This window comes from Sturnira hondurensis, unplaced genomic scaffold (genome assembly GCF_014824575.4).
Source record: "Sturnira hondurensis isolate 20B ecotype Veracruz unplaced genomic scaffold, ASM1482457v3 Scaffold0023357, whole genome shotgun sequence".
NCBI classification, from domain to species: domain Eukaryota; kingdom Metazoa; phylum Chordata; class Mammalia; order Chiroptera; family Phyllostomidae; genus Sturnira; species Sturnira hondurensis.
The window spans coordinates 826,628-854,164 of record NW_028095988.1 but is presented as its reverse complement, the minus strand read 5'-3'; the positions used below and the strand labels follow the sequence as shown (position 1 = coordinate 854,164).

Here is a 27,537-nt window from a genome sequence, read left to right as displayed (position 1 = left end):
ATAGCACAGGGGGCAGGGAAGCTGGCAGAGGGGAGGTGTAGTGATTGGATCCACATGCTCCTCCCAGCGTCTGGAGCATCAGTGAATTGGCCTTGTCGTTCATTCATTCACTCACTGGCTCATTCATTCATCTTTCATCATTCACTCACTAATTTATCTTTACCATATGTTCATTTAACCCCTGTCCTCGGCTAGGCCCTGAGGTTGATGGCCAAGTGGGGCAGAAAAGGGCAAGCTTCCTGCTCTCTGGACGCTTACGCTCCAGAAGGGAAGTCGGCTGTGCATCCTGTGCATCCAATTGTCACATGGGCATGAGGCAGATGCCAACCTCTACCAACAGTGCACACTTGCCTCTCCAGTGGTCATGGTGGCTCCCCTTCCACAACCCAGCTGGAAAGTGTTTTCCACGGAGGAATCTGAGCTGAGGTATTATATGGCATCGAGGAACTGTATGTGTTGTTCTCAGTAATAACAGTATTATTGTTATGGTTTTTTAAAATCCTTATTGATTAGATATCCATGGGTGAAATAACATCATGACTGGGATTTGCCCTAAAATGTTCCAAAGTAGCAACTAAGATGATGTTTATGTTTGTAGGGCAAATGCTGGGGTTGTTGGAACTGGGATTTGGGTATGTAGGGCTCACGATACTGTCCTTTCTCCATCTACCCCAATATATGCCCTGCTACTGCTTTGACCTCACCTCCTGTGCCTGTCCCCTCTACTCCACTCACAATGCACCCCTTGCTGTTCCTCCAACACACCAGGCATGCCTCTGTCTCAGGGCCTTAGCAATGGCAGTTCCTCCGCATGGAACACTCTTCCCTGCTCTTGACATGGCCCCCTCCCACCTATCTTTGGGCTTTTGCTCATACCTCACCTTTCCAAGGACACTTTTTTTGACCCTGCCCTAGTTCCTTTTGCTCCCTCGCAGGGATAAGTATCTGGCACAGTACACGTTTTCCTTGTCTGGTTTCTCTTCTCTCCCACTAGAATGTAAACTGCCCGAGAGCAGGGGCTTGGTCTGTCTGCTCCCTGCCATGTCCCAGCACCCACACTGGTGTCTGGAACAGAGCTGCTGCTCAGTAAACACTTGCTGAGTGAATAACTGAGAGCGGTAGCAATGCAACCACTGAAATGAGGTGAGAAAATGACTCCCTGAGTTGAGGACATTCACAAAAAGAAGGAAAGAGCAGGCTGGACAGAGGGAACGGCATGAACAAAGGCCAGAGCAAAAGGGAGCGGAGACCAAGGCGCAGTCAAGAAACTTAAGGAGGACAGTGGGTCAGACTGGAGGAGGGCTGGCCAGGCCCCTTGATGGGACAAAGGACTGTTTGGCATTTGAGAGGTCCCCTCATACAGCCACATGGAGGACAGACCAGAGGCTTGAGCTGGTGCAAGAGTCACTAACAGGGAGGCTCGGCCAGAAGAACTGCAGATTAAGAACAAGGAAGCACAGAGAAGCCAGACAATTGCTTGGTCTTTTTCCAGGGGAAGGCCCCTGTGAACCCACTTTGGTGGTGTATCAGCCTTAAGCTGATGAGGACAAAGCCAAGTGTCCATAGCACCTGCTGACCTGCAGAGCCCTGGGCAGCCCCATGGCAATGCAGAGCCAGAGAACCCAAGGCAGGACTGGACCATGCTCCCAGCAGGCCAGTGCCTACGTCTGTCCTGATCCTCCTTGTCTCCTGACTCAGAGCCTGGACTCTAACAGGAACAACCCTGAAAATGGTAGACTTTAAGTACATGTGGTACCTCCCCACAGAGATGGTGGAACAGTCAGACAAGAAACGTGTACCTGTACCTCCACACAAAACCTATCCATGGACGTCCACAGCGGCACTATTCACAAGAGCTAAAAGGTGAAACAACCCAAATGCCCATCAACTGGTGAATGGATAAACGAAGTGTGGCGTATTTTTACAATGGAATAGTACTCGGTCATACAAAGGATGAAGTACTGACACATGCTACTACACAGATGAACCTTGAAAACATTATGCGAAGTGACAGAAGCCAGTCACAAAGGATCCTATGTTATCACAAAGGGTCCATGTATATAAATATCCAGAATTGGCAAATCCACCGAAACAGAAAGCGGGTTACCGGTTCCTCGGGTCTGGGGAGTGGGGAGTAACGTCTAATAGGTATGTAATTTCCTTTGAGGGTGATGAAAAAGTTCTAAAATTAGTTGTGGTGATAGTTGCCCAACTCTGAATCCCCTCTGTGAACACCTGATGTCAGGTCTTTGTGAGCCACAGCAAGCCCACGTCGGCCTCGGGGCCTCTACAGCTGTCTGCTTTTTCCGCCAGTTCCTCAGCTCCAGCTCTGCTCCTGGAAGCAATCCTCACCAGCCAGCTTCTCCATGGTGCCCCACCCACTCTCCCTCAAGTCACCCCTCTCATATAGCCCAGGTTCACGTTCTCAAGCCCTGAGGGCACTTGAAGATCACTTGCTTGCCTCTCCCCTCCCTGCCTAGATGTCAACTCCAGAAATGCATTGCTCTCAACTGTTTTGTTCAAGAGGCATCTTGCCTCACAGAAGATGTCCGACAATTATTTGCTGAATGAATGAATGAGTGAGTGAGTGAATGGATGAATAAGTGAATTCACCTCGGCTCAGGAGGCTAGACGGCCATTTCCTTCACAGTGAGGTGTTGTAGAAGAGGCCCTGACTTAGTCCATACATGATCAAGACTGAAGCCCCCAAGGAGGGGCTTTGGGAAAGGGTCAGGGACAGAAGGGGCAAATGTTCTAGAGCATGGAGGAAGGACCCAAGAGCCAGGTCCTGTTCCCTGAACACCCTCTATGCCGTGGCCACCCCTAGATGAACCGCCCAGACCTCAGCAGGGCCCTGCCTTGGCAATCAGGGGCCACCGAAGCCCACCGAAGCCCCCATCCCAGAGCAGGAACTCCCTTTGTGTGGGTGTCTGGTGCAGGAGCTGGTGTCTGGGAGGGTGGGCTGGCCTAAAGTTCCAGGCTACCCCACAGCCAGCCCAGAGGACGTGGATGCAGGCACCCCTCCCCTGAGATAGCCTTTCTGACCATGGTGGAGTCAGGATTTTTCCAGCCAGGTGACTGGGAAAAACACCCTTGGTTATCTCTATCCAGGGCAGTTTCCAGTAGGGATGGGGTGGGACCTCTCCTGGGACTGGAGAGGGTGGGCAGGGCTGAGGAATAGCTAATCCATTTCTTACTGCTCTGAAACTATAAGGAGCTGCCGTAGGAGCTCAGACCCAGGGCACAGGGTGACTTGCATTCTTGTCCCAATCTGACCACCAAGAGCTGTGTGGCTTCTGAGGCTCACCCTCCTGGCCATCTCTGAAGCTGTATCTGTACCATGTGGGCTGGTCCTGTGTATCTGAATGAGCATGAATGGGTCTGGGGGGGTCCTCCAAAACCAGGTCATGCTGAAGGAACCGGAGCCTCTCAAAACAAAGGGAGAAGAGGTTTAACTCCTTGACTTGGAGTCCCAGCTCTGGGGAACCACAGGAACACCACTCCACCTCTCTGAGCCTGGGTCTCCAACAAGAAAACTGGGGCTTCAGAACAGCAACAACGTAAGTTGTCTCGGATTTGCTATATGTAAGGTGCCTGCCTCACAGGACAGGGCTAGAGGAGAGGACTTCAAGGGGTTGAAGCGTCCGAACCTTTGCAAGACTAGTCTCTGCAGAGGATGCCCACCAGCTTGGAGATGCAGGGAGTGAAACTGGCCCTGACAACTCCCAACTGAGAGCCTCCAGGGACAGAAAGGACTTCCCAGAAGGAAGTGAGGTTCCCATCGCCAGAGGCACTCAAGCCAGAATGAGATATGCACCGTCTGAAACAGGAGCCACCAGCCACAGGGCAGCTGGAACTGTGGCTCATCTGAACTGAGATGTGCTGCAAGTATAAAGCAAATTTCCAGATTTCAAAGACTTATTATGGAAAAAAAAGAATATAAAATATATTAGCAATTTCATATTGAGTCCATATTGAAATGACAATATTTGGAACATATCAGATTCATTAAAATATATTACTACACTTGATGTCACCCTTTTCACCTTTTTGATGCGGCTACTAGAAAAATTTAAATTTACAAGTGTGGCTCATATTCATTTCTATCTGAGAGTGCTAGTCAAAATTCTCGGTGCTCATATTCTAAAAAAAAAAAAAAAAATTCTCAGTGCTCAAAGCACAGTCCCAGGGCGTCATCACCTGGGAGCTCGCTGGAAACGTGGATTCTCAGGTCCCACCCTAGACCCACAGAATCCGACGTTGAATTTCCCCACACTCCCAGGTGTGTGTGTGCACATTCACATTGGAGACACTCTGCAGATGACTTGGCTGGAGGTCTGGGGACCCCTGCTTCAGGAGGGAAAACCCGAAGTCCAGCCCGGAGTACGAGAAAATTATGCAACCACGCCTTGGTCCCGCAGTCACAAACTGGGTGCACAATGTTTTTAAACCCTGCTTTCTCTTGCTGGGAAGCACACAGATACTCTCAAGAGAAAAGGGCAACGTAGCAAAGGACCAGGCTCTCTTGGAAATAAACAATATGGAACACGACATTGGTTGGCATACTGTAACTTTTTAAAGGCTGGGAAATCATCTCAGGAAACAAGTGAAACATAGATCTATGTGTTAAAAAAAAAAAAAACTCAACCAACTCCCTCTAAATTCCTCCTTCTTTTTTCTCTCTGAAAACTTGGCCCACAGGCATTCGATGGCACTAAATATGGAAATGGCGAGAAGTAAATCACTCAGAGGGGCCACATGTTGCCCAAGGCCTGTTTTATGGTTGAGCTGTAAACCACTGATCGCTGGGAGCTGTAATTAAAATGCTGACAGTCTAACTGTGAACACGCCGGGAGGGAGCAAGGCGGGAAACCGTAACTGGGGAACAAGAAGGGTGGCGCCTTCCCCAACCTAAATCAACCCAACTTCAGAGTTCACCTTTGGCTTCCCAGGACACAAGCAGACCCACAGTCCCCCCAGGAGGGGAGGTGAACTGCCCATCTCCACTGCCGCGGAGTCCCCAGTCCCAAACACACCCGTCTGTTACCTCATCTCCCTTCTCCCTCTGCGCATTGAGTCACTTTGCCCCAGACGCGTGTAGTTGTTATTCCTGCTCTCTCAAACGCGATTCCCCAGATGGCTCACTGCCTCGCTTCCTGTTCGGAACTCACCTTTCCTGAGAGGCCTCTCCAACCGACCTAATATAAATTCCCCGGCTCCTGTCATCTCTGCTCACTCACCCTGCTTCCTTTTTCACCACAGCATGTATGACTCTCTGACAGTAGATATAATTGATTATTTGTTTGTCCTCTGCTTTCCCTCTGGAATGTCAGCTCCCTAAAGGCATGTAATATCTAATCCCAGAGCCTCAAACAATCCCAGACACATAAATAGGTGCTTAATAAATATTGTTGAACGAATGAATGCAGGGATTTCCATCCTTTCTTTCTCAGCTGATCTGGCGAGCTCACTGGGAAAGCATCCAGCAGTGAGCTCAGCTTTTCACCCATCCATTCAACCAGTTATCCTTCCAAATATCTATCCATCCATCCCTCTGTCTGTCCGTCCATTGACCATCCACCCACCTAAACCAACCCCCGAGTGGTTAGACCTCCTATCCTGGGGCCCCACAGTCCCCCACACTTCCCTTCACCAGATCCAGTTTATGCCATCATGCATACCTGCAGTAATTCACCCTTTCCCTCTTATTACAATATAAACACCTCAAAAGCAGAAATTGTCTTATTTCTGTCTGACTTCCAGTGCCCCCAAAACAGGACCGACACTTAATAGGTGTCAGTGAATGTTTTCTGAATAAATTTATTTTTTGCTTTCCCCTCATTTACTTTGTCTGCATTTCTTGCTAGACTGTGAGCTTCCTGATGGCAGGGACCATGTTTTAGTCATTTTTGGGACTCTAGAATCCTGCACCTGACACAAAGGAGACATGCTATAAATATTTAATGAATGAGCCCTGGCTGGTGTAGCTCAGTGGATTGAGCACAGGCCTGTGAACCGAAGGATCAAGGGTCAATTCCCAGTTAGGGCACATGACTAGGTTGCAGGCCAGTTCCAAGCAGGGGATACACGAGAGGCAACCATACACTGATATTTCTCACCTTCTCTCCTTCCCTTTCCTTCTAAAGATAAATAAATAAATAAATAAAATTTTAAAAAATATGTAATGAATGAGTGAATAAACGCCCAAATAGAGGAACTATATGCAGCAAGAGTATAGGCTCTAGAGCCCAGCTTCAGATCCTTGCTCTCCACTTGTGTAACCTTGGGGGAGTCAGTGAACCTTCCTGTGCTTCAGTGTCCTCATTTGCAAAAGGGCAATGATAATAGTACTTAACTAACTGGGGTTTTCATGACTTAATATGCAAGGAGTACTTAGAGCAATGTAGGGAGTAAGACAAGGGCTAGATAGCTGTTTAAAAACAAAACCCCCATTTAAGGCTGGTCCACAGGAACAAATATAGACAGCACAGACTCTAGAGTTTTGAAGGCAAGAAGAAAACTTCTGACTGAGCCTGCAGTGTTCCCCCAGGAAGCCTTCTACAGCCAATACTTTAACTCTCCCAGTCACAGTGGATCATTTGGCCAACTAGCAATATTAGTCAGGTGGTCATTAGTGCTGTGTAGGAAAAAAGACATGGTAGGGGACAGGACGTGATGGAGCAGACAGGAGCGCAATTTCAAATAGGGTGGGTAAGAAAGTTCTCCTTAAGAAAATAATAGGTGAACAAAGACTTGAGGAGGTGGGAAGGTGAATGTCTGGAGGGCGAATGCTCCGTGCAAAGGGAGCTGCAAGTAAAAAGGCCCTGAGGCAGGGATGAACCCAGTGTGTTGGAGGAACAGCGCCAGTGGAACAGAATAAGCAAAGGGGAAGTAGAAGAAAACAAGGTCAGAAGGTCGTAAGTCGTGAAGGGCCTGGTACACTGTGAAGACTTCAGTTCTACTCCCAGTAAGCTGGGAGCATTTGTGAGATTACGGATAGAGGAGAGATGATTTAACTTATGTTTGCCAGTGTGAAAGCAGGGAGACGAGTTAGAAGGCTGCACTCCTCCAGGCAGAAGATGATCATGGCTTGGACCATGTGGTCGGGAAGGCAGGTTGTTAGAAGGAGGAGATTCTGGATAGATGCTATAGGGAGAACCAACATGTTGGATGTGGGGTGTGGGAGAAGGGGTCAAGAAGAAAGCTAAGGTATTTGATCTAGACAGTGCCACTATTTCCTGAACTTGGCAGGGAGAAGAAGGCAGGAGCACATCCATGAGAAACAGGTCAGGACTGAGGATGGAGACCACAGGAGGGGGAAGGCTGGCAGCTGGATATACCACACTTAAGTTTGGGTGGGAGTTCTAGGCTAAAGACTAGACTTCACAGAAAACTTTGCAGTCCCAAAATGGGGCATATAGTTGGGTACTGATGACAAGGAGCTGAGAAAGACAAAGGCAGGGCCCTTTCTGGGGGGGCTGCTCAGACACAACCGAGAAACCCAGATGGACCTCACCTGTCTCATAGAGGGGAGGACCAATGTGGGGTCACAATGGCTTAGTCTCCTTGCGACCCTCTCTATTCAGGAAGATGAACATGTCAATGGCCTCTCAGATATCTCCTTTTCCCCAAGTCCTTCCAGCAGGTGATGCAGCTGGTACATGACAAAAATGGAATCTAAGATGCAGAAAGACCGGTAGGCACAGAATACAGGGCTGAGAACCTAATGTGGCCTTAAAATTACTATTACTTCCAATAACAATATTCACAGTAGTAGCTACTATTTTCTGAGCACACATCATGCAAGACAGCATGGGACCCAGCACTTTATGGGTATGACGTCATTCAATCTGCACAACGGCTCTGAGAAGCACACATTATCACTGCCTTCTTCCCAAGGAGGAAACTGAGGATTGAAGTAAGAAGACTAACCAACATCATGCAGCAAACAACTTGCGAAGTTGGGTTTTGCACTGCAACTCTTTCCCCAGCCATGGCATCCCCATCCCCCAGCATGGAACCAAAGCTGAACACCCTTTCATGAGTCAAGAGCACAATGTGCCTAGGAGCTCTCCAAACTGCCTCCCCACCCAAGGCTCTCAAGGCCAGGGGAGAACAACTCCCTGCAGAGCCACGCTCCCGGCAGACTGAGCGGCACCCACCCAGAGCATCGGGTGCCTCTCTTGCAAAATGGACCAATTATTCCATTCACTTGGAGGAGAGTGTGAAGCTTGGCCATCAAAGTATAAAAGAGAGGTTTGGCAAATTACAAAGTGTTCTACAAATGTTGTTGTCAGAGCTATTATTGTTTCAAAATACTAACAATCCACCCTGGCTGGTGTAGCTCAGTGGACTGAGTGCTGGCCTGTGAACCAAAGTGACGCCAGTTCGATTTCCAGTCAAGGGTACAGGCTTGGGTTGCAGGCCAGGTCCCGGGTTGTGGACACGAGAGGCAACGGCAGAGTGATGTTTCTCTCCCTCTCTTTCTCCCTCCCTTCCCCTCTGTCTAAAATTAAATAAATACAATCTTCTAAAAAAATTTTAAAATACTACCAATCCTTCCAGGCCCACCCACCCCATATATGTGCACACACACAGACAGACACACACACTCTTGAGGGTTAAATGAGGCCACGTAGAGGGTGGGCTACAGAGGCAGGATGGCTGGGAGGGCATCCTGGCTCAATGCCTTCTACCTGGGCAGCCTCAGCACACTACTTAACTGCCCTGTGCCTCTATTCTCCTCACCCGTAGAATGGGAGAGATGACAACAGGGCCTTCCGGCAGATCGTTTATGGAGAGCACATGTTGTCTTGGGCCCGGAGAGGGGCACAGGGAGCGGCTGAGTGCAGCTCGCACACTGCCCACACCCCACTGGCCAGGGTTTGTCCCTACCCCCCAGTGTCCTGGGGAGGCCCTAAAATCAGGTGTGCCCTTATTCTGATGCAGCTGTGACTGCTCAGGAGTCTGGGACTCTGCTTCAGTCACTGTCCAGACCTCAGCTGCTCATCTGCAAACCAGTTCACAAGGACCCGAGATGGGATGGATTCACTCAGATAGAAGAAGTGTGGGCACAGAGCAGGTGCTCACCAGTCCTGAGCAATGACTATTATGTGCCAGCTCAAATGCACACTGCAAGGGGACAATTTAAAGCCCCTTTGTCAGGTAAGGACTCCTTTTCCAGGACATAACAGCACCTGGATTTCTCCTCACAGGACAGGCAAGTGTTCGGATTAGGGGAGATGACAGCAGCCGACTCCTGCCCACTTCCTGGCCACAGCACCAGGCCATGCCCCTCCCTCCAGGACCGTTCCTGCTGATCCCCTCCCCTGCCTTCCCCATCACCACTTGGCTCTCCCACCACCCCACCCCATCCCAGCAGATTTGATAACACCCAGGAGTCCCAGTCCCCCTCCTGAGGACAAAGGCAGCAATTGTCCCCGTGGCTGCCTTTTGACTTGGCCTCTCAGGGCTCCCCAGACTGCCCCTCCCCACCTCAGGTTGGTTTCAAATGAGCCTCTGGCTACAGCGCCAGCAGCCACACAGGGAACGCCTTCCAACAGAAATCAGATGGTCACTATTTGGGACCCCCACCTTGGGCAGGCCAGGGGGTCAAGGAGTTGAAAGGATTTGCTGCAACTACTACGGAGTCCTCCCCATGTCCCCTTAATGCAATAATAACGCCAGTATCTGCATCTACTGCGCTGAAAGCTGATAGGTGCTGTCCAACAAACCCACCCAAGACAATGGGACTGTTTAACACGCTAGCCACGAGCCCCTCAGATCAGGGACTGATGACCTGAATGCTTAATTTTATTTATGTGTTTTTAATTTAAATTTGAATAGCCACATGTGGCCTGTTGCGACTATATTGGACAGCTATAAGCACCCTACTTCACTGAGAGCGCCTACTGAATGCCGGGCTTCAGGCTGAGCTCTGGAAGAAAGTGAGGTAACTCACCGCTGCCTGGCAGGACAAAGAGGATTTTGCAAAGGGCGAGGATGTGGCTCCCTAGGCTGCCCTCACCAGGCTGAGCAAGCCCAGAAACTCCACTAAAATAGGAGGTGGCCTAGGTCTCTACACAGGTGTGGACACTCCTAGGCACGCCCCAATCAGGGAAATTCCTCACCCAGTCTCACACTAGACTCCCCCTGCGTAACAGCCCAGGCCCCTCCCTGTTGGGAGAACCCTCCTCTTCACACAGACAAGTTCCCTCCTGGCCCAGAAGTGTCCTCTCCCAGGCTGAGGGCAGTGCCTGAGGACTCTCCCAGAGCCACAGTGACCAGAGCAGGAGAGAACTCACAGTGCCTGAGTAATCCACAATCCCCAATTTGCCAGATATCATGGCCTTATGGAGGCTGGGGACTGCAATATCCAAGTTTTCCAAAACAGGGGATCTCAGAATCTTAGGATAACACCTTAGAATCATAGTATGGCAGCGCTATGGGTGGAGACAAACACATCCAAGCCCAAGAATTGCTGGAGCTGGTAAACCATTTCAGTGGTTAAGAACTGAGTCTGGAGCTGACTGCGTAGGTTCAAATCCCAGGGCAGCACCTGTCAGCTGTGTGGCCCTTGGGTGAGTTGCTTAACCTCTCTGTCTCCTCATTTTTTCATTCATAAAAGGAGAGAACAACAGAGAATACCAGCCATGTAGGACTGTTGTGGGGATTAAATTAGTACATGCATTTCAAATGCTACTATTAGAGTCATGTCTTCATTCTCCAAGCAAACGCATGCCTAGCAGCTTCTAGCTGATCTCACTTTCTGGCAGCAAGTTCTTTCTCACTGGACCTGAAACTTACATCTTCCCAACACACCTCTGTTCCTTGGGTCCTGGTCCTGTCTGCTTCCCCGCTCTTGCCCTCCAGGGACTGAAGCTACCACATTCCAGGCTGAGCCTCCTCTGCGCCTGCCCCAGGCTGCCCACATCCATCCCGTGTGGCAGTGGGGAGGGAAGTAGTCTTGGCAGCCATCCAAAGCAAAGTGAGACACTGAGGACTAGGCTGCAAGATGCTGCGTGATGCTTCTCTTTCCTCTTCTCCTTGGGAGGTGCTGCTCCTGCCCTATCTCTGTTCCTCACCACATGGCCTTCCTACCTGGTACCTTCCTTCCCAGGCACCGTCCACGGCTATTACTGTGGCATCAAAGATCAGCTGGGCTGGACCCTGCCCTTGCTGTGTCATCAGAGAAAACTGATAAAACCTTAGGTCTCGTGGGTGTCTTTTTTTTTAGGTTTATTTTATTCTCATTTGAGAGAGGGGGAAAAGAGAAAGAAAGAGAGAAAAAAAACATTCATGTGAGAAACACTGATCGGCTGCCTCCTGCACACACCCCAGTGGGGAATCAAGCCTGCAACCCAGGCATGTGCCCCAACAGGGAATCAAACAGGGACCTTCAGGTTACAGGATGACATTCCAAGCAACTGAGTCACACGGGCAAGGGCCGTGGGTGTCTCCCATCTGGGCCTAGGCTGGTTCCCCTGATCCCTCCTCAGCAGCTTCTGTTCTGGACCTGTCCTGGATTTTTCCTCTAATCACACACACCCCGCTCTGCTTATCCCAGGGGTCCAATCCTACTCAGGCCCCACACTGGCACTACAGCCACAGGGAGCAGGAAAGAGGCCAAGATAGAAGCTGGGCCCTGGGTGTGAATCCTGATGCTCTACTCTCTAGGTGCACGTGGCCTTGCCAAGGGCCCTCCGAGTCTGGTGTCTGCCTCTCATCCACTCAGTGGGCTCCAGGAAGGCAGAGTCTCTGGTTCTAAAATGATTCTATAGTTCCCCTTGGCACTGTCCGGAGGCTGCTCTCCTCCGCAGGGCTGTAGGGGCAGCAGAGAGTTGCCAGACTAAGCACACAGACAAAGAAAAAAAAACACACAAAAAAAACCCCTCAAATGCATACCTTTTACAAAAGTTATCTCAAAAAGCAACCTTGAGAACATCATGTGAAGTGAAATAAGGCAGTCACAAAAGGACAAATATTGTAGGAGTCAACTCCCAGGAGGTCCTTACAGTAGTCTAAGTCATAGAGACAAAAACTAGAAGGGTAGTTGCCAGGGGCAGGAGTGAGGAACGGGGGGTTAGTGTTTGGTGGGGACAGAGTCTCAGTTCGGGGAAGATGGAAAGAGCTCTGGAGACGGATGGCGGTGATGGCTGCGTGATGTGAGTGTATGTAATGCCACTGAAATATTAGAATGCTATGATTTTTTTTCAGTCCTCACCGGAGGATACGTTTATTGATTTTAGAGAGAGAAAAAGGGAGAGAGAGAGAGAAACATCACTGTGAGAAAGAAACATCAATCAGTTGCCTCCCATATGTGCCGCGAACCGGGAATGTGCACCCAGGTATGTGCCCTGACCAAGAATTGAACCCACATCCTTCTAGCTGACAGAGTGATGCTCCAACCAACTGAACAGTCTGGCCAGGGACAGGATGTTAAGATTTATCTTGTGTAGCCCTGTCTGGAGTAGCTCAGTGGATTGAGCGCAGGCTGCAAACCAAGGTTTTGCTAGTTTGATTCCCAGTCAGGGCACATGCCTGGGTTGCAGGCCAAGTCCCCACTTGGGGGCACACAAGAGGCAACCATACATTGATGTTTCTCTCCTTCCCTTCTTCTCTCTCTAAATAAAAATAAAATTTAAATTGTTTAAAAAAGATTTATCTTGTGTATATTTCAATAAATAAAAATTTCAAAGCTATAAACCATCATTGATTTTATAGTTAATTAATTTTAAAAAACAGATAACAAGCTTAAATACAAAATGTAAAACTACAAACCTTTTAGAAAAAGGTGTAGGAGAAAATCTTTGGGACCTAGGGCTGAGCAAAGAGTTCTTAGACAACACCAAAACCACTATCCATAAAAGGAAAAGTTGATAAACTGGACCTTATCAAAGTTAAGGACTTGTTCTGCAAAAACCCCTTGAAGAGGACAAAAAGACAAGCCCTAGACTGGGGGGAAATTTGCAAACCATATGTCTGACAAAGGACTACCAACCGGAACGCAGAAAGAAATCTCCAAACTCAACAGTAACAACACAAACAGCCTAATTAGAAAACGGGCACAAGAGGCTAACAGACATACATACACAGATGGCAGATAAGCACATGGAAGATGTTTGGCATCGTTAGCCCTCAGGGAGATGCTACTTGGAACCACAGTGAGATACCACACATACCTATCAAAATGGCAGAAAGGAAAACAGGGACAATACTGAACACTGGTGAGGATGTGGGGACACCGGAGAATTCATACATTGCTGATGGGAAAGTAAATGGCACAGCCACTCTGGAAAAGAGTTTAGCACTTTGATTTAACTGGGACTGCTGCTTCTGTTTGTTTTTTAATCTGGCAACGGTATTCCTGGGGAATTCCCCAAGGTTAGAGCAGACATTTGTCATCTCACTCACGCACTCAACAAATATTTCTTGAAGACTTACTACGTGCAAGGCACTGTTCTAAGTGCAGGGGTAGATGCATGACATCCCTTACGGTGCTGACATTGTAGTGGGAAAACAGGCAATAAAATTATAAAAAGCTATGTTAAATAAGATAATTTCATAATGTGGTAAGGGTCACATAGAAAAGGAAGCAAGGTATATACAGAGAGAGATGATACGGACATAGGGGAAGAAAGTCAGGAAGGGCATTTGTTATGCAAAGATTTGTGGGAAGAACATGCTTTACAGAGAAAATGGGATGTGCAAAGGCCCTGAGGCAGGAAAAAGTTTGGTGGACTCTAGGAGTGTGTGGCTACAGACAAGGTTGGCATCTGTGTGTTCTAAGTACCCTGTGTCTTCCCCCAACACACATGTCAGACCTGGAAGACCCTTCTGAGACCCCGTAAGGTCCTACCATGTTCAAGGCCATGGAAGGGTGAGATTTGTCCCAAGCTGCCCCTGGTGCAAGTCCCTTCCGTTCCGGCTAGAGGCCTTTCCAACTGGGAAGTTGAAAACACACAACTGTTCCTGGATCTGGGGCAGAAATAGAGATTATGGTGGCCTGAAGAGGCCTCTTCACAGCCTGGCCTGGTCAGCCAGCTTCAGGTCAGGCAGAGCCTGGCTCCCCAGGCCCTCAAGGTACCACCTCTGACCACTCTATCTGATCAAATATGCAAGTGGCCCTCAGGACATCGGAAAGAAACATAGCTGAGCAAGCCTTATCAGGGCCCCGCCCCGGCAACCTGGCCAGGTCCCTGGTGTCCCCTGACTCACAGGCCTGCCTGCGGCCAAGGCAAGGTGGGAATCCAGCTCCCAGCAGCACCCAGACCAGACAGGGCAGGGCAGGAAAGGACAAGACCGGCACCCTCTATGAGCAAGGGGCTGGGCAGGGACTGGGAGGTGACTTCTCACTCAGGTGGAATTCCATCCCCCTGAGCTCACCTCCCTGGGAGCAGGCAGCACATTCCAGCAGGGGCCAGCCCTATCCCAGCTGGGCCCCCATCCCCAGGGCTGCCTCTCTTGAGCACAGTCTCCACACTCCCAGGAAGGGATTGCTAAGGGCCCTTCCCTCCCCTGAGGCCCTCGGAGCTCCCCGCTCACTTTACTCTCAGTGCACAGCAAGGTTTCCACAGCACACAGTCCCCACAGGGCAGCCAGGGCACCCTGGGCAATGACCACACTGCTCAGCCAGATCACAGCAGGAAGGTGGTCTCTTAGTCTAGCTCTGGGGAGGTCAGACCCTCACCTTCTGCTACAGGGCAACCTGAGGGCGCAGACACATACCCAAGTGGTCAGGAGCAAGAACAGCCACCTAGTCTGGGAATACTAAGGCTTAGGGTATATCAGTTCTGAGTTCCATCCCTACTTGGGGCCTCAGTTTCCCCATCTGTCAAATGGGACTATGACACATGGAGCACCCCCAACCCACTGGCCAACCATGTGTTTTTAGGACTTCATGTCACCTCTGCCTGAACTGCCCTTTTCTTTTCCACCTCTCTTGCCCACCTGGAGGACTCCTATTCATCCCTCAAAGCCCTTCTAGTGGGCCCTTCTTCTTCCCCTGGATGTCTCTGGACTTCTCCTCGAGGAAAGCACTCTGTCCTCTAGGCTCTTCTGAGCCTTCTGTGTGGCATTTCCCCTGTGGTGTGAGCCTGAATCATAATTTTTGCTCCTCTTATCTGACTCTTTCACTAGATGAGTACCCTGAGGGCAAGAATCATGGTTTGCTCATCTCCCCACTGCCAAAAAGCCTGGAAAGAAGTCATTCAAAGCCACAGTGATTCTACCATCCAATGTTTTTGACTCGACACTTCTGAGGTCTCTCTCCCTCCCTACCAAAGACCCTAGGATTCCAAATCCCACATGTGGGAATGTGAACCTAATATTCCACTTTCCCAACCTGAACAGTCTGTGATCTCTGTGATCTCAATCCAAAAACATTATGGCCCTAAACTTTCAATAGGGAAAGACTATAATTTCTATCTTCTCACCTAGTCATTCTGATTTGACCCCACGGACCTCACAATCACATGAGACAATGAGGGGAGGAAAGGCTGGTGGGCCCACAGAGGTGTCCCACCTCCCCAGCCCTGTGGCCTGCTTCCACAGACCGGCACCTGGTTCTGCCCGAGGAAACTGGAGACCTGTGATGGCAGGATGTGCCCACAGCATTTATTCTCCCCCATCTGGGAGACAAGTTGGTGGGCTGCTTCAGGTTTCCCCCCACTGGGCCTGCCACCACCTCTGTCCCTCCGCACACATGCGGCACCGCCGCCCCCCACCCGACTCCTCCTGCCTCCTCCTTTTCTCACACCAGCTGCCAACAAGCCCCAGAGCCTGTGGTCAGGTTGAGTCTTGTCTCCGCACAGCCGGAGTGAGGGAGCCAGTGATAAACACATCTGTGATCCTTTCCAAGACGCTCAGCTAGGAGTGGCTGCGGGCTGGCCTCTTTTCTCCTGCCGGTTCCCCACCTCTACTGTGGGAGTGCGTGGGGCCCATGGAAGCCTACTGTGGGGGACGTTCTGGGGTGGTGGCCCATGCCTTCAAATAAATGGCACACAGCATGAGCCCAGGGGGGGCTTCTGTGTATGCCCTCACCTTGCCCTGACCAGCACCTGGGATCCAGAGCAAACTGAGGGCTATAGTCCTCATTTGACAGATGGGGAGACTGAGGCTCCAAGTAGAGATGGGACTCTGAACTGATACACTCTAAGCCTTATATACCCCAGGCTAAGTGGCTTTCCTTGCTCCTGGCCACTTGGATAGGCGTCTGGGTCTTCAGGGTGCTCTGTAGCAGAGAGGGCCAGGCTGGGAGACCACCTTCCTGCTGTGATCTGGCTGAGCAGTATGGCCACTACCCTGGGTGTCTGAGGGCCAGTGGGGACCCCACACCACAAAAAGGCCAGCAGTACAGCCGGCCAGGCCTTGTCTTCTGCATGTCGGGGAGTCCCAGATTCCAGCTCTTGGCTCTGGTTGAACTGCTGTCTAGGAAGCCACCCACAAGCATCCGCACAAACCAGAATGGAGTTGGGCAGGTCAGGGTGAGGCACTCAGCTGGTTTCCCCAGGCCGGGAGAGCCTGGCCCGCACTCAGTCTTCACCCCCTCCCCCACCCAGGGCCTCTCTATGCCTTCCCTGTTCCTGAACCATCAGTGGTTCCCCAGTGACCGTAAGGTACAAAACCATTCACTCTTTACATATACAGAGCAACTCTGCATGCCAGCCTTGGGGGTGCAGCTGTGAATGAGACACGTGCGGTCCCCTGTGCCCTTCAGGCTTACGATCTGTGGTGGGGTGGGGCAGGAAGGTGGCAAGCCCAGGAACAAGATGACATCCAAGAAAATGCTAGGAAAGATGGAAAAGGAAGCTTGTCTGAGGAGGGGGCATCTGAGCTGCAACCTGAAGAGCAGCCACAGGAAGATCTTGGGGGTGGGGTGGGGCATGTGTGGACCACGGCTCTCCCTTGCCGTGGTCGCCCTGGCAGGTGACCTTGCAGGCTCTACAGCTGCTGTTACCTTATCGGGGACCCACAGACCAGCCAGTTTGGGCCCCTGAACTTGCCCCAAGCCCCCATCTCTGGGATTTTGGACCCTACCTCTCCGCACGAACCTGGGCTGCATTCGCCTCTCTTCCCTGCCCAACTAAACCTCACTTGTCTTTGGGGGTACCCCTCTGGCAGGAAGCCCCTGAGGTTGGTCTTACGACATCTGACAGCTTCCAGCATCTGCACCACCCTAGCGCTGCCTTGAACGGCAGCCACAGCCATCACACCCCTGGGGCTGCGTGGCTTGTGAAACCCCACCCTGCTTGATGTACACCTGAATCTTTCTCACCCGGGGCTAGGAATTCTCTTCTTTAATTCTCACAGTGGCCCTGCCAGGTAGCCACAGATGAGAAAACTGAGGCTGAAAGAGAGAAGCCACTTGTCTTGCTGTTTTTCTGTCCCCAGGGACTGAGAGCTTCAAGGGCAGGAGGGAGCCTGTGACCCTAAGGAGTGATCTGACTACAGAAACCTGGAGGAAATGAATAGCTGAACAGCCCGAAGGGAGGAGGGCCTGCTGACTGTGGGCAGGAGCTCCCAGCCACAGGACTCAATAGGCAGGGCTAGGGAGGGCCCAGCAATTTACCCCAAGTCATCACCCTGAGGCAAGCCAGACGAGTGGTTCTGCAGGTATTGACTCACCGTGCACTCCCGGGAGGCTCATACACACAGAACGCAGCCAGAGGCTAGAGAATAGGTGGGAGGTGGGCTACCTGAGGACTGGAGGAAGGGCCGGCTTACTCCTTCCCATTCAGCTGGAGTTTGGGGACCTTGCTCCCCTCCAAGGTATACAGGCTACTCCCCAATACCACTTACCAGACAGGCTCCTTCCTGCATGACACATTCTCAGCACTCGGAATTATAGCCACCCTGTGATGCGAACTAATCGTGTGCCACCCCTGAGGTAAGTGCCTTCCTGCCTTGTCTCCTTAAGTCCTCACCTCAGCCCTGAGGACACTCTTGCCAGCTCTACTTCCTTCCAGGGTAGGAATGAGTGACCAAGCTGAGATCTGCACCCAGGCAGCCAGTGCCAGCCCACAGGCAGACCTCTGCCCACCACGCCACAACAGCATGTGGTGAGCAAAGAAAGCCAGCTTGAGAACCAGACGTGCTTGGTTCTGATCCCAGCATTGCTTATTAGCTGTGGGGACCCTCAGCACATTACTTAACCACTCGGTGTCTCAGTTTCTTTGCCTGTAAAATGGGGATAATGATACTCTTGTTCTTTGAGAGGCCTTGAGAATTAAGTGATCTGAAATATCCAGAGCTAGAAGGCTGTTTGGCCCACAGACGTGCTCTAACCAGACAAGATCTGTACCACGTAATACATCTGTCACCCAAGTGGCGGAGCTCACAGCCCACACTTTGCCAGTAGATTTATATGTTTGAGCCTCTGGAATTTTTTTTTTTTTTGCCTTTTCTACTGGTGACCATCAGTTTGAAATACCAACACTTTTTAAAAAATGAAGTGATTGTACAGAAACACCTGAGTCTAAAATCAGAATGTTTGGCTACAGGGGGTTGGCATTCTTGCACAGCAACAATGGCTGCAGTCAAGTGGGTTGTCTGCGTGCCTTGGTTCAACATAGCTTTCTGCATGGTTTCCTAGGCCTTTGTCACTCTTGCTCCTGCTCAGCCCCGCTGGGCACCTGTATTTGTGGTCCCCAGTGGTGTCAGAACAAGTCCTGTCACTACAGTTGACTGCCCCGTACCCAGACAGTAATAAGCCCTCCCTCTCTGTCTGACCTGGCTCACAGACACTTCTCTACAGAGCTCTCCCCTGACATCTGAGCTTTTCCTCACCAAACCCACCTCTGGGCCTGGGGATTCCAGAATGGGTTCTGAGCACCTCAGCCTTCAAAGGCAGCTAAGAGCCCACACTCAACCTCAGGCCGCAGCTCAGGGCACTCCTGGAGTTTGGAAGCATGGACTTAGGTACTCTGAGATGCCTGGCAAAGCTGCCTCTGCCCAAACACTTCCTGGGATAAAGAGCTCACTTCTTTCTTGGTAACTCACTGTATCTCATGGCTGTGGCTTGTCCCCACACTGGCTGGACCTGCCTCTCTGGGATCCCCCTCACCCTATGGGCCCTCACTCTGTGCTGGGGGCCTACAAACCCATCTGCTCCCTTGCCTTAGGACAGTCGGATTCCCATTCATCACTCAGCCCCCTTTCTATCCCAGTCACACCCACTACAAATATCCTAGAACACCCCTAGCTCTCCTCCAATCTGAGCTCAGAATCCAAGAGCTCAGATCTCCAAGGATCTGAGGAGGCAGTAAGAAGGGTATGGTCACCTCCTTTATTTTGAGCTCCAGGTTTTGGCTGAGGTAATCAATGCCAGGTTAGCAGCCCCTGCTCCACAGGGATGACTCCTACTGAACTGATCTCAACCCCTCCCCACAGTCAGGGTCTTGTGCAGCCGACTGGTGGACCCAAAGGTAAGAGTTCACATGCATCCCCACTTCCGGCTTGCCGAGTAACATCCAATTTGCTTTAACAGACTCGGTTATTCAACCTCTCTTCCAACTGACAAGCGTCATGCCATACCCTGATCCTGACTAGCAGCAAACTGACGACAGAACCGAGCTGAGGGCAAAGCTCTGTGGCTCATTAACGGAGACCCGACACCAACCTTAGGAATAAACTGTTTCGAAGCATCTCTGCTGGAGCTGCCAGCGCCCCTCCCTGGCTGCCTACCTTGCGGCCTGCCTCGTTATTGTGTAAGTTCATGAGAGTCCTGGCATTCTGCTTGATCTCCCGGGCATCCACAAAGACCTTGGCGAAACCGATGCCGTAGCGGATGTCGGCAGAGCAGCCACCCCACTTCCAGCCCTCGTCCCGGTGGTACTGGCCTTGCTTCTCCTTGTCACAGCCACAGTCACTCAGGTTGCCCTGCGTGCAGGCAGCTGTGATGGCGTGGGCCACACCGGCAGCTATGATGGCGTATGTGAAGGCAGCCTCCCGGCTCCCTGCAGGAGAAGAGTGGAGAGACTGGGGTCAGGTCCAGGGCATCCTGAGAGAAGACAGGCCTCCATAAGAGGGTGGCTGAGCTCACTGCAAAGCCTCCACAATGATCGACCAGGTACCCATTCCTCACCTCCAGGAAAGCTCCATCTTGGATAATGCCTGAGCGCCCATGTCCTGCACACACTCACTGCATGCCCTTAGGGAGCTGACAGGGCAGGAAAGGAGAAAGACAGTGGGCTCATTGCTAGGCTCCGGGGCAGGGCACACGAAGGCCTCTCTGTGGATCCTCATCCACTCCACACCACACTCAGATTAGCGGCACAAACTACATGCCACAACGTTCACAACACCTGGCAACAAACTGCAAGGCAGTATTACTTCCCCACCTGCAGACTGCATACAGTCTTTGAGCCAGAGACTGGGACTTAAATCTCAGAAGCCTCAGTCTTTGGTCTTTCAGCCCGTGATGAGCCCTCACTGTGCAGTGCTCAGATGTATAATGGAAACTCTACAACAGTACTTTTCATGGAGATGACAGAGAACAGTAAGAGTTTGTCCTATAAGAATGGTTTTAAGAGAGTTCTTGTCATCAGGAAAGTTGTAGGTATATTTCAAAGTAGAACTGGTGATTTCTATAAAGTCTGAGTACTGAATGAAGGAGCAATTGTATAACTTACACACTGGAGGGAAGAAAAGGTCTCAGTGAGACTTGTATGACTTTTGTATTTCCATGCCATCAAATCTAGGCTAAAATATCAATTTTGTAATTCTCTCTTTAAATGGAAACTCTTTCCTTTTATTTATTTATTTATCTTTAGAGGGGAAGGAGAGAGGGAGAGAAACATCAATGTATGGTTGCCTTTTGCGTGTCCCCTGCTGGGAGTTGGCCAGCAGGGAACTGGACTACAACCCAGGCATGTGCCCCGACTGGGAATCGAACCGCGATCCTCTGGTTCGCAGGCCCGCGCGCAATCCACTGAGCTACACCAGCCAGGGCCTTAAATGGAAACTCTTGAAACCAGGTAAAGACACAACAAAGAAAGAAAATTACAGGCTGATATCTTTGATGAACATAGATGCTAAAATCCTCAATAAAATATTAGCAAACTGGACCCAACGATACCTTAAAAAGGTCATATACCATAATCAAGTGGGATTTATTCCACAAATGCAAAGATAGTACAATATTTGCAAATCAATAAATGTGATACATCACATAAAATGACAGACAAAAATCACATGATCATATCAATAGATGTAGAAAAAGCATTTGATAAAATCCAGCACCTGTTTATGATTTTTAAAAAAACACTCAGCAAAGTGGGAACAGAGGGAGCATACCTCAACACAATAAAGGCCATATATGAAAAAACTACAGCCAACATTATACTCAATGGGCAAAAAAATAAGTGTTTCCCTTAAGATCAGAAAAAAGACAGTGGTGTCCCTTTTCACCACTCTTATTCAACATAGCACTGAAAGTCCTAGCCATAGCAATCAGACAAGAAGAAGAAATAAAAGGCATTCGAATTGGAAAGAAGGAAGTAAAATAGTCATTATTCCCAGACAACATGGTATTGTATATAGAAAACCCTATAGGCTCCACACAAAAAAAACTACTTGACCTAATAAATGAATTCAGCAAAGTAGTAAGATAAAAAATCAATATTCAAAACTGTATTTTTATATATCAATAATAAACTATCAGAAAGAGAAACTAAGAAAACAGTCTCATTTACTATTGCAACAAAAAATAATAATAAAGTACATAGGAATATATTTAACCAAGGAAGTAGAAGACCTATACTGAGAAAATTATAGAACACTGAAGAAAGAAATTGAGAAAGATACGCATAAGTGGAAGCATATCCCATGTTCATGGATTGGAAGAATTAACTTCATTAAAATATCTATACTACTCAAAGCAACCTATAGATTCAGTACAATTCCTATTAAAATACCAATGGCATATTCCACAGGTCTAGAACAAATATCCCCCAAATTTGTATGAAACCAAAGAAGACATCAAATAGCCTGGGCAATCTTGAGAAAGAAGAACAAAGTTGGAGGGATCACAATACCTGATATCAAACTATACTACAAGGCCACTGTAATCAAAACAGTCTGGTCCTGGCACAAGAACAAACATATAGATCAATGGAACAGGATAGAAAGCCCGGAAATAAACCCATGTCTTTATGGCCAATTAATATTTGATGAAGGAGACAAGAGCATACAAAGGAGTCTCTTCAATAGTGTTGGGAGGACTGGACTGGTACATGCAAAAAAATGAAACTAGACCACCAACTTACACCATACACTTGAATCAACTCAAAACGGATAAAAGGCTTACATATAAGTCATGATACCATAAAAATCCTATGGAAAAACATAGGCAGTAAAATTTCAGGTATCTTGTATAGCAATATTTTTGCTGATGCACATCTTAGAGCAGGGAAAATAAAGGGAAAAATTAAAAATGGGACTACATCAAATTAAAAGTTTCTGCACAGCTAAAGGGACCATCATTAAAATGAAAAGGGAACCGACAATCTGGGAGAACATATTTGCCAACAATACATCAGACAAGTGTTAATTCTCCAAAATAAATTCCCAAATACATAAAGAACATACACAACCCAACATCAGGAAAACAAAAAATCTAATTAAAAAATGGCCAAAGGACCTGAATAGGCACTTCTCCAAGGAGGACATACAGAGGGCCCAGAGACATAGGAAAAAATGCTCAAAATCACTAGGCATCAGAGAGATGCAAATTAAAACAACAATGAGATATCACCTCACACTTAACAAAATGGCTATCATTAATAAATCAATAAACGACAAGGGTTGGAGAGGTTTTGGAGAAAAGGGAACCCTAGTGCCCTGTTGGTGGGGATGCAGACTGGTGCAGCCACTGTGGAAAACAGCATGGAATTTCCTCAGAAAACTAAAAATGGAACTGCCTTTTAACCCAGAAATTCCACTGCTGGGAGTATACTCTAAGAATCCCCAAACGCCAGTTCAAAAGAATTTATGGTTCCCAATGTGCATAGCAGTACTATTTGCAATATCCAAGATTTGGAATTAGCTTAAGTGCCCATCAGTAGATGAGTGGGTAAAAACAACTGTGGCATATTTGCACGATGGAATACTACACAGCAATAAAAAAGAAGGAATTCCTACCTTTTGCAACAGCATGGATGGACTTGGAGACTATTATACTACGTACAATAAGTCAGTTGGTGAAGGATTAATACCATGTGACCTCACTTATAAGTGGAATCTAATGAGCAAAATAGATCTAGAGGCACAGAATCATGGAACAGTCTGACAGCAGTAAGAGAACAGGAAGGAGGTGGGGGCTGACTGAAAGAAGATGCAGGGCCCTGGCTGGTGCGGCTCACTGGTTGAGTGCCTGCCTGGAAATCAAAGGGTCACCACGTCCATTCCCAGTCAAGGGCACATGCCTAGGTTTCAGCCAAGTCCACAGTAGGGGGCGTGCGAGAGGCAACCACACATTGATGTTTCTCTACTTCTCTTCCTCCCTCTCTTCCCTTCTCTAAAAAATAAACAAATAAAATCTTAAAAAAAGAAGAAGATGAAGGATTAGTCAAAGAACATATATGAAGGACCCATGGATATGGACAATGGATGGAAATTGACTCTGGGTGGAGGAGGACAATGGGGGGAAAGTGGGACAACTGTAGGACAACTGTAATAGGATAAATAAAATTAAAAAAAAATAAAAATAAATGGAAACTATTGGTCTTCTTGACCCTACATGAAAGAACTGACATTTTAAGTTGATTATTTTATTGTAAATGATTCCATCCTAACTCATAAAATTTGGTTGAATGCTTTTCTTGTTAAATATTCAAAAAATAAAAACGAGAAGTTAAAGATATTTTACCCCTCCCAGTTCTGTGCCTGGCTCCTGGCACATGCCTGACACAGCAGCTCGTATTCTCTGCCAGCCCTATTACTACTGCGGCGTGCCACCTGCCACTTAGAGGTCCATCCATCCTTCCTCATTAGACTGGGAGCATCTCTGGAGAAGGCTGGGATGTGGCTCCTTCACATCTGCATCCTCAGGCCTTGATCGAACCCAGAAGTCAGGGGCTGGGGGAGGGGGGAGAGGACTGCTCACAATCAGGGTGGAAAAGGGCAGGTACATCAACAGGAAGGTTTAGTAAGGAGTCTGAGGAGATGCTGAGAACTCGCTGTCTCACAGGTCTTCCCAGCTATTTGAACGTGACCCTGCTTGAGGGTGCTGAAGAAGAGGGGGGGTGGGAGAAGAGCCCTGAGTTAGCCAGGATGCAGGACTGCTGCCACCCACACTCTCTGCCTCTTTGGGCCTGTGTCTCTATACATGCAAAATGGGTTCACAGCAGCATCTGCTGTACAGAATGAAGATGAACCAAGGCAGTCTGCAAGAAGCCCTATGTGCAATGTGAACCCCAATGAGCAGTGAGCAAGTTGGCTCTGAGAGCCAGGGTGGATAAGACTGAGGGCAGGCAGCCTGTTTGAAAAGGCTCCTTAGCCCAGAGCAAGTGAATGAAGCAGCACTGACCAGGTATGATGGGTGGGGAGAAGTGTTTAAAGATTTTGGGATGAAGGTGTCTTAAGTAGTGGGGGAGGAGGTGCATAAGGCAACCTCCAAGTGGCTTTGAGCCTCAAGTTACTCTGACCCACACTCAGACACACCCCTTTCCCACCCACCCATCATCTACTTCATGGCCTCCCTCACCTGGGCTGCTAAGACACAAACAACCTGCATGCCCCTTGCCACACCCTATCCCCCTGCACCCCACCTTGCAGACACGTAAGCCTGTTCACTTGTGGACTGGATGGTTTCACTGTGCCAGGACCACTTTGCTCCACCTTCCATGCCACCTAGCCACAGCACCCCTGTTAAAATAGGGGCTCAAATGCCAGCCCCACCATACACCTACCAGTGTCCTGACTCTGCACACATTCCCATATTGGTATTACAAACTATATGTGTGTGATACACGCCTGACAGAGGGCTGGAACAGAGCCACGTTGGAGGGGTAAGCCACTGGGTGGACATGCACACAGGTCTGACAGTTCAGCAGGCTGGACACCTGAAAATATGCTTGTTGTGCCAATTTAAGAAATGGGGCACGAGACCTACCGATGCTTATCCGGTCTCACAGGAAGGCAAGGGAACCTGCTGGGGCCATGAGGTAAAGACAGAGCTAACCAGACAGAAACAGAGTGTCCAGGAGCTCCCATTGCTGGGCTTTGCAAAGGAGAGAGCTTTGAAATTTAAGGTCATGAGGTCAGGAGACTAGGCCTCAAGACCCACCAAGCAGGACATTGGAAAAGAGCACTTAGTGGACAGACATCCAGGGAGAGGGAGAGGGAGAGGGAGAGAGTAGACTGCAAAAATACGCTCCCCACCCCAACAAAGTTGGGCAACAAGCAGATGAGGCTGACTTGGCCAGAAGAGGAGGTGAGAGAGTGAGTGTGGGCAACCAGAATCTCCTGGGATCTGTAACTTCATCCCTGCCTCTGTGCAGATTTAAGGCTTAAATTTATTCCCCTGCATGTCCCAAGGGCTCCCAAGCCAAGAGGGAAGACTGGTCCCAGGCCAGTGATTCCCTGAAGGAGAACAAAGATAAGGGTACTGGGCTGCTACAGAGTGTCAAATAGACAGGTAAAAATGTACCAGAGAGGACAGTGAGCAGTGAGATTCGACCCCCAAGGATATCAGAAAAAAAGAATAGTCAGATGGAAAATATAAAAAGAGCAGGATGGGTGCTGGGGTCTCTCTGTTCCATTACTTCCTATCTGTGTGACTTTGGCCAAGTTGCTACCCTCTCTGTGTTCCAGTTTCTCCACTGTAAAATAGAAAGACTAGCCACCCACTTATTTAGGGCTAGAATAAAATTAACCAAGGTAAAGCATTTAGCACAGAGCCTGGCATGAGAAAGTGGCCACATTTATTGCAATGTCTACTGATGACAGCAGTAACAATTCCTTCTAAGAGAGCTGTGAGGTAAAAACTAGAAATCATCATTTATCTTCAATTACAGTTGAGGAAACTGAGGCCAAGAGAAGGGTCTGTCTTGCTTTGGTCGCCCAACCGGTGGGCTGTAGAGCTGAGCTGCAGACTTTGCCTCTAACACCCACACAGACACAAAAACTGTCCCCAGGGATTAAATGACTCCAAGAAAGGAGAATGGGTCCCTTAATCAGACCAAGAGTGGAGTATGCACATTAAAAAGATCATACACCATGACCAAGTGGGATTCATCCCAGGGATGCAAGGATGGCACAACATTTCCAAATCAGTAAATGTAATACATCACATGAAGAAAAGGAAAGACAAAAACCACATGATCATATCTATTAATAGATTCGGAAAAAGCATTTGGTAAGGTACAGCACCCATTTATGATTAAAACACTCAGCAAAGTTGGAATAGAGGGATCATTCCTCAACATGATAAAGGCCATATATGAGACACCTATAGCCAACATCACATTCAATAGGCAAAAACTAAAAGCTTTTCCACTAAGATCAGGAACAAGACAAGGATGTCTGCTTTCAGCACTTCTACTCAACACAGTATTGGAAGTCCTAACCACAGCGATAAGACAGAAAAGAGATATAAAAGGCATCCAGATTGGAAAGGAGGAACTAAAACTGTCACTGTTTGCAGATGATATCACAGTATACAGAGAAAATCCTATAGACTCCACCAAAAAATTACTCAACCTAATAACTGAATTTGGTAAAACAGCAGGGTTCAAAGTCAATATTCAGAAATCAAAGACATCTTTCTCTCCAAGAAAGAAAGATCAGATTCAGAAATCAAGGGAAAAAATCCCATTTGCTATGGCAACAAGAAAAATAAAGTACCTAGGAATAAACCTTACCAAGGAGGTAAAAGGCCTGTACCCAGAAAAGTACGCAACACTGAAGAAAGAAATCAAGGAAGAACACAAACAAATGGAAACATATACCGTGTTCATGGATTGGAAGAACTAACATCATCAAAATGTCCATAGTACCCAAAGCAATTTATAGATCCAACACAATCCCTATTAAAGTACCAATGGCACATTTCAGAGACATAGAACACACATTTGATGAATTACAAGCACTCTTAGAAGGTACAGAGAGAGGCTTCTCCATAACCTTCCTTCTATTTTAGACTTATTTGTTTGCTGTCTGTTTCTCCCACCATACCTGCCACCTCCATTGCCCCTCTAGAATAGAATTTCCTTGAAGGCAAGCACTTTGTCATGTTCCCTGTTGTGCATACAGTAAATATTTGTCAAATGAATAAATGAACAAATGAAAGAAAGCTCCAAACACTGACCGGAATCATATGACCTTTGTTTAGTCCTTCCGTGTAGGTGCTTTGGAGAGCATGCTCACGAGTTCCCGAAGAGAGCAACCCGACTGAAGCTCAGAGCAGCTCTGCAAGGGCACAGGGTAGTGACGAGCTCCAGCCCATCTAGCACGGCCGCCCCCGGGGTGTCAGCACAGAGTGTGCCAGAGGCTTGGGGTTTGGTTTTGGGGGGATCCCCACCCCCCAAAAAGAAGGGC

General features: G+C 48.7%; 1 protein-coding gene across 1 annotated transcript in view; it reads right to left on the bottom strand.

Moving 5' to 3' along the window:
• Positions 1–27,537, bottom strand: part of WNT7A (Wnt family member 7A) — a 66,315-nt gene that overhangs the window by 18,736 nt on the left and 20,042 nt on the right. The window contains exon 3 of the mRNA XM_037037607.1: positions 19,684–19,955. Within this exon, the coding sequence (XP_036893502.1) occupies positions 19,684–19,955 (272 nt within the window). The remainder of the gene's footprint in view (positions 1–19,683; positions 19,956–27,537) is intronic.